We start from the raw sequence: 7,758 nt of genomic DNA on the forward strand, positions 1-7,758 counted from the left end.
TTTTATAGACCTCTGTCATATCCCCTCTTAGTCATTTCTATTCCAAGCTGAAAAGTCCCAGTCTTTTTAATTTCTCCTCATATGGAAGCTGTTCCATCCCCCCATTCAGACAAATTAACTATAAATCAAGACTCCAAGTCTCAAAAGTCTGTCCTGGGGCCTGGCTCTGACCTCAGAGCCTGAGTGAATGAGAGGGTTCCTCCACATGGTCCATTTAGCAGTTCTTAGGAGGTAACCTGCTCTGGGGTTCGGCTGGCAGTTGCCCTGCTCAGAGCTGACTTCCCCTTCAAGAAAAGCTTCAGCCCTCTTATAAGGAACCCCAGCTGTGTGCGGTTCCCTCCCCACGCCCGGTGTCTCTGGTTGGCTCATTTAGCAAGCTTGCTCCAGGCTTCAAGTCTCCCACAGGCAGTTCCCCCTCATGCCCTTTGCTCTCTCCCAAGGCCCCTGAGTAATCCCTCCACATAATGAGCAAGCAGTTACACTCTTTCTTCCTTTCCTCCTCCTACAGGAAATTCAAGGCAGCACAAGCCCAGCGATCATCTCGCCAATGCCATGTGTGCTCAGTAAGGTGCGAGGTCCCCTGGGAGACTCATATCAACATGTTCAGTGAAAAGAGCAGCACCTCTTTGTCCAAGAAACCTAGCCAGAAAAAGACCAGGCCCCAGGGGCTCCCATCCCCTGCTCTCTGCTGCGCCTGCGGACTTTGCATCATGCTCGCCGGGATCAACATCACCCTGGTGGGAGCGTTCGCTTTTGGGACCTTCCTCCCCGTGAACAACCCCCCCATCATCATCGGACCCATCCTGCTGGTGGTTGCTTTCACGTTCTTCGGGGCCTGCTGCATCTGTAGCCGGAGACCACCCGCCCATGGGGCGAGGAAATCCAAGCCAGGTTCCAACATCGGGCTCATCAAACCCGGTAACACGGCCTTCGAGATAGAAACCAGCGAGCACACGGTGCAGGACACCACCGCCGTGCAGCTGAGCCCAACCAACTCGCCTGTGTCCTCCAGAAAGTCCACACCCGTCCATGAGAACTCCAAGACCTGCAAACTCTTCACAATGGATGGTAACGGGCCGGCGGCAAAATACACAGCAGGAGGGGAATCAATTCAGCTGAACTTGCCTAGAGACCTTATGACATCCTAAGTCAAGTCAGAGTGGTTATTAGCAGCCAGGTGGGCACTGCAGTTGGGCGTGCCATGATCAGATGGATACAGCCGTTAGGAAGAAGCAAGCCTACAAAATCCTTTTGTGTGGCCAACCGATACGTTGACATCTTAAAAACCAGTTAAGAAAGGAAAGGGATGACATGGTAATTGGAAACAGTGGTGGGAAATTCCAGCTTTTTTCTGGAATGGGCGCATTTATTTAATGTGATTAGAAATAACGCTGTAATGAGGAATCGATATGGCCTAGCTACTGGGAAATTAGAGATCTTCTTTTGGAATGAATTCATTTCTTTAGTGCAACTTAAAAAAAAAAAAGTAACGTCGTGATTAGAATTCAGTGCCACAGAGTGCTGGCAAATTACAGGTCTCTCTTTTTGGAAGGGATGCAGTTTTTAATGTAATAAAAATGACCAATGTAGTAATTAGATATTGATACCACCCAGTTCCTGGGAAATTACAGATCTTTGAGACTCGGCTTTGGGGGGGGTTGAGGAAGAATCAATTTATTTTAACGCAATTAAAAATGCAACACAAAAATGTAACTTCCACTTTTTCTCCTGTCTCAACCTTTCCTTTCTTTTTTGACTTCCACTCTAACTCTAGCAGCCAGCAGATCTCAAGTGCAGCAGATAGCGTCAGCCGTTTTTCCTCCTGCATAATTCAGATTCGGGTCTCAGTCCTGCTGTCTAACACGCCACATCGCTTGGAAGGTCAGCTGTGCCTGAGTAGGTAGGGGCTGCAGGTGATTGGTTAAGCCAGGCCTTGCAATAGGTGGAGAGTATCAGAAGAGGCAGCCCATAGACCTAATGGAAAAGGAAATGGAGTCATGTGGAAAGAGGTTCCACTGAGCAATAGAAATGGAGCGAGATAAGATGATGCACCTGAGCCCCCTTTGGGGGGGAACTCTGGGCCTGGCTTGGACATGGCTATTTAGAGTCAGTGTTTATTTGGGAATGAAAATAACCGTAATGTTGTTATTGTTACAGCTGGTGGGGAATTTTTCAGTGAATTGGTTTCAGTGACAATTTCTTAAGGATGGTTTCTCAGGTCCAGGATGGAATTTCTGGGGAGGGAGAAATAGCCCTCACCTGGGATGTGGGGGAACCAAGTGCAAGTCCCTGATTTGGAGCAGGGACTCAAAACTGCATTTCCGACATCCCAGGCAGGTGCCCTGACCACCAGGTTACTGGTTATTCCATGGGCTCTGTCTGGCTTGTGGTTTCTCCAGGCCCCTACTTGCCAGAAGTCAGGCCAACTGATCTAGAAGATGACCAAAGGGATCTGTGTCTCTTCCCTTTAAGTGACTGTAAATCCCACTGACTTTGATATGAGCTGCGTGTGTACAGTAAGAGGAGAATAAGTTCCCTAAATAAGGGCACCATGGTTTCCTGTGTTGTAAGGCATTGGGAAGGTGGAAAGGATATTTGCTGGAGAGGACCCTGAATCTATGGAAGGGAGGAAGTGCTGTCCTGCTGCTGTACATGGAAGGTTCCCATCTGACTCTGGATGCTCAGGGCTTCCTGGCTTTGGGGATAGGACGTACCTTGTAGCAGGTAGAGACGCAGAGCTGGGGAGCAACTGCTGAATGCAGCCTGCTTCCTTCTGACACACAATACAGTGGAAGGTAATGCCACTGTGAGCAGCAGTAATCTGGGCTCCTTGCAGTCTGCTCTTCTTGCAGGTGAGCAGAGCACAGTGCAGCAGAGGTAGACAGAGCCGTACTCTAGAGACGGAGGGTCTGCAGGATGGTTTAGAGGCGGGGGTTGTAGCTCCTTTCGCCCACTGACAGTATCGCCAACCCGAAATGTTCAAAAATCAGGAGTCACGCCTGCCCAAAATCACAAGAGTGGCTCAGATAGCATGAGATTATTTTAACAAATAATTAACGTTGGATTCTGTTTAATCATCTTCTGGGCTTTAAGCCTTTGTGGGACATGTTTTCAAGTTGTTTTGCCATTACCAAGAGAAAGAGAGAGACTTTTTTTTTTTTAAAGTAAGCTGAAATTCTCACATATTCACATGATTCCAGGAGCTGGGGCTTTCAGAAAAATATCAAATAGCATGAGACAGATATTACTATCTTGAGAGTTGACAACACTGCGTTAATCTCCAGGTTCCATGGGATTTTGAGCTTGCCAAATCTCCCTCCGAAGGGAAACATTTTGATGGAAGCTCGGAGTTTTTTTAAGACCTCCTTTCTCAATGGGGGATAGTGACGTGTCTTGTCTTTTGCTCTTTATACAACATACCTAATATGAAGGAATGACACAGGCCAAATAACTACGTTTACTACGTTAGAGTGAGTCAGGAAATGGTTTTTTCCATTAAAATTTTCAAAAAACAATTATGTCCTGAAATGGGATAAAAAATCAAAAATCTCGATAAGTTTCACAAACTGAAAATCTCTCCCCCCCCCCCCCCCCCCAAAAAAAAATTGGTTGGAGCAATCAAAACATTTCATTTAGATTGTGACCATTTTTATTACTTTTAAAATAATTATAATTCGCTTAAAATTTGATACAAAAAGTCATTTTGAATGGGAAAACCGGAATCGTTTCATTTAGGAAACATCGAAATGAAAAGCTGCGACAATTTCAAAACCTTATTTTAAAAAAAATTATAGTCGAAAAATTTGTCAAAACCGACCATTGCCCATGAACATTTTCAGTTTTGATGCATCAGCATTTTCCTATGGAAAAAAACGTTCCCTGAAAAATTCACAACCAGCTCTACTGAACATAAGAACGGCCAGACTATGTCAGACCAATGGTCCATCTAGCCCAGCCCAGTATTCTGTCTTCTGACAGTGACGAATGCCAGGTACTTCAGAGGGAATGAACAGAACAGGGAATCATCAAGTGATCCAATGTATATAACATGTCAGGCCTAGCCACATACATACACTGCGGCAGAGGTCTGGTAGCTACAGAAATATGGAAGACAGCCAGGGTTCAAAAATTACTTACAGGGCCACTATCCTGTTCCTACACTATAGTATCATAGAAATGTAGGGCTAGAAGGGACCTTGAAGGTCATCTAGTCCAGCACTCAGGCATGGACCTGGGGCTTTAGGATCAGTGGCCTTGGAGGAGCATTTGCCGTTGTAGTTTTCATTGAGGAGCAAATCCGGCATGATGGCATCCGCACATTTATGGGACTATCACAGAGGCCAGAGCTTTTCCAACACCACCTCCGCACCCCTTCCCTTTTATTTCCTCTGTTTCTCCTTAAACTCATTGTTACATTCTCCTGCCTCCTCAGTCTAGTTTCTCTTCTCCGGGACCTTATTTTGAAACATGTCATATTTCTCCAAAGAGGGTTAGGGAAGACCCCAGATAGTTGATTGAGGGCTTCATCTCCCATGCTGGCCCCGCAAAGCCAGCTTCATTTGCTGCACGTGGGACCATTCCATCCTCAAATTATTTCTGGCTCTCCCTGCAGAGCCTCCCTTTCGGCCTGTTACATGGCTAGCAGCCCAGCTGCAATGTCCACCCTCCTTTGCCCTCCCCCGGTTGCATCAATTACTGGTGGCTTTCCTGGTGTTTTATCGTGAGGTCATGCCAATCCCCAATAGCCACGAAAGGATGGGTGCCGTTCAGTGCTGTTAATTCAGCTAAGAGAGGATTTTCAGGTCACAGGTGAGAGCTGAATCCATTTCCCTTTGTACACCTAGACAAAGGAAACTGTGCCATTGGTCCCCCCCGGGACACGGTCCCGCTCAGAACAGCAAGCCAGCAAAACCAAAGTGACAATAAAAGTACCGTGCAGCCAGCTATTAGCGCTGCAGACTGGCTCTTCCAGACGACGGGGCCGTGCCGAGGGGCAGCCGGTCCCCCAATATTGTGCACAGCACCCACCAGTAGGGGGCAGCGCGAGTTGCAGCAATGGGATTCCAAGAGGGCTGCCTACGCTGCATTTCGCAAGCCGGCAGCCATCAGGGAAGCCGTTTTCAACAGGTGGCCATAGAGCCTCATCCAAAGCCCATTGTGCTCAATGGAAGGCCCCCTCCACGCACTTCAATGGATCAGGCTTTTCATGAGAAGGAGGCAGAGTAAGGAGGGAAGGGGAGAAAGAGCAAAGGGGAAGAGAGCGCCCCCTACTGGTGAAATTTACTTTAACCGCTGCATGTGAGTTACAGGTGCCGTGTAATGGTTCCGCTTACAGCCCACGCTGCAATCATGGGGAGGAATGCACATGTGTCCCACACGCCCCCTCAGGAGAACGGCCCCCTCAGAGCTACTGCTGAGTACCCCAGCGCAGCCTGTTGCTGTCAGGTTAGAACATGTCAGTCAGACTCCTTAGTCTGTGCTAACCCCCGGGGATCTGCAGTCCCGCCACCCCTATTCTCCTGGGAATTGGTTTGGTTGGCCTGGGCTGGGGAACGCCAGCCTTCGAAGGGTTAAGGTGAGCGCAGTGCACTTTTCTGTCAGAAAACTGATTGGTCCTGGGAACAGACCCATTTATTTTTTTCCTGCCATCGCTCTGTTCCCTAGAGGGGACGGGCAGCAGCATAGGTGGGTCCCTCACCCCACGGGATTTTCAGAGGAAGTCGGCACCTATGTAACTTCAAGAGTTGTTAGGCAGAAGAGAAGGGAGGTATTCGGGGCCTGATTCGAAGTGCACTGAAGCCAGTGGAAAGACTCCCGTGGAGTTCAGTGAGTGTTGAATCAGGACCTTGGTGAACGTTGATTTGGAGGTCGTTCTAAGAGCAGGGATGAGATTGGAGCGAGCCACTTCCTATCATTTCTTGTTCATTGGATTATTAATAGGCATGTGCCGATTGTCGTGAATGGACCCCAGCACTTTACAGAACAAAGAATAAGACACAGTCCTGGTCCCAAAGAGTTTGGACTAGGATTTTCAGCCAATGGTAGTTGGGCGTCATTCAGCGGTAGGCGTGAACTGAAGACCTGGATGTCAACCACATCAAGGCACAATTCCACTGTGGTTTAACTTAGATCGTACTGACCTTTGGCAGATTACTCCTCCCCCTGTAGCAATGAGCTCCATGCTGAATTCAGAATCAATCCTTCTTCTGTGAGAATGAATTACCTGAGCAAGATTACAGCAGGGCTGCCGGAAGGAGACAAAGCAAACAGATTAGCAGGTGCAAAGCATGGAACTTTCTTTATCGGGTGTCAGGCACTGACAGGCCCATCCGGTCATCATCAGAAGGTTAGTAGGGCATGATACTTGGGGTGGACGCTGATAGCAGTGTAAACGGGGACAAATCCTTAGGACTCTGATAGAGAACCAAGGGAGGCCATTGAGTCAATAGAAGCCACATGAGTTTCAACAGGTTTGGATACACAGAAAAGCCTGGCGTGCTGGACCTATTATGCCGCTTTCATTTAGTCCGGCCACTGACTTAGCACTTGGGCGGCAGGTGGCTCTGGAATAATTCCAACACCAACACCAGGGTCAGCATAACTACAGTCTAACAATAGTCTTGCGATAGAAACTGCCCTTATAGCAGGCTGTTGCAGATGGGAAGGGATGGTCCAGAGATCAGGAAACTAGTGTGGCACTTGGGAGACTTGGCCTCCATTTCCTGCTCCGCCACAGACTTCCTGTGTGACCTTGGGCAAGTCATGTAGCCTGTCTGTGACTCAGTTCCCCATCTGTACAGTAAGGACGATAGATCTTTCCTAAAGCACAGGGGGGAAGAGGGGAGGACAAATACATTAAAGATGGAAATGTGCTACAGGGATGGGGGCCAGATAAAGCACCGACGACAGAAAGATGGGTGGATCCAAACACTCCTGAGCTCTGGGAATGTTTAAATCTGCATGTGGCTTTGAGGCGCAGGCCTAGCGCCATACGGTATATTTTGGAGTTAACGTCCTTGGTAAGATCTTGGACATCCACCTGATTGCATTAATATCTCCTACAGCAAACTCTCCTTTGGCACATATGATCAGATAGTCTGGGCTAAGAATTTTCATTAGTTTTGGTTGCTGTTCTATTGATATACTTAATAAGGCAAAATATCCCTCTGCAATTGGTTGGATCCCAAACTCCAGGCTCCCAAGTCTTCTTGGAACATCACCCCATGGCCTAAATGTATTTCATGGGGTTGTCTTGTTGTTCAGATCAACAGTTATTGGGATTGTTTGCCCCAGATACTCGGGGCAGACAAATTACAAAATCAACCAGTAAATTATACTTCTCCCTCTTCCCATTTTCAAAAAATGAATAATCTCACTGGAGGCGTATTTCAGATCAAGATCAGCATTGTGAAATGCACCATACAAGGTGTCATGGGCAGTAAAGTGGGAGCCAGTTAGGGCCTGCTACTAATCCCATAGAAGCACGTGGCAAAACTCTCATGGACGTCAATAGGAACATGAGCAGCTTACAGTTTTTTCTTGTTTGTCCATATTGTGGTAGTGCCTAGAAGCCCTAACCAAGCATCAGGGTCCCATTGTGCTCAGAGCTGTACACATGTGTAATGCAAAGATGGTCCCTGCCCCAAGGTAAAGTTAACTTTACAATCTAGGTATAAGACAAAAGGTAAATGCAACAAACACCGGGGGGAAGGGGACAAGGGAACAGTGAGACAATGGTGTCCCTAGCCTCTGTTTGCA

General features: G+C 47.7%; 1 protein-coding gene across 1 annotated transcript; it reads left to right on the forward strand.

Moving 5' to 3' along the window:
- The first annotated feature begins 599 nt into the window (after positions 1 to 599).
- On the forward strand, positions 600 to 2,881 carry TMEM275 (transmembrane protein 275). The gene is made up of 2 exons (XM_026651920.2): positions 600 to 1,068; positions 2,853 to 2,881. Exons 1-2 carry the CDS (start codon positions 600 to 602, stop codon positions 2,879 to 2,881), a joined length of 498 nt encoding a protein of 165 aa, XP_026507705.2.
- The last annotated feature ends 4,877 nt before the right edge of the window (positions 2,882 to 7,758 follow it).

This window comes from Terrapene carolina, unplaced genomic scaffold (genome assembly GCF_002925995.2).
Source record: "Terrapene carolina triunguis isolate 2854851 unplaced genomic scaffold, T_m_triunguis-2.0 Scaffold110, whole genome shotgun sequence".
Taxonomy (NCBI): domain Eukaryota; kingdom Metazoa; phylum Chordata; order Testudines; family Emydidae; genus Terrapene; species Terrapene triunguis.

Excerpts from the sequence above, each read along its gene's own strand:
- TMEM275 (XM_026651920.2), top strand. The coding sequence starts at position 600 with ATGTTCAGTGAAAAGAGCAGCACCTCTTTGTCCAAGAAACCTAGCCAG. Across the intron at positions 1,069-2,852 it reads CAAACTCTTCACAATGGATG|GTGAGCAGAGCACAGTGCAG; the intron begins GTAACGGGCCGG and ends CTCTTCTTGCAG.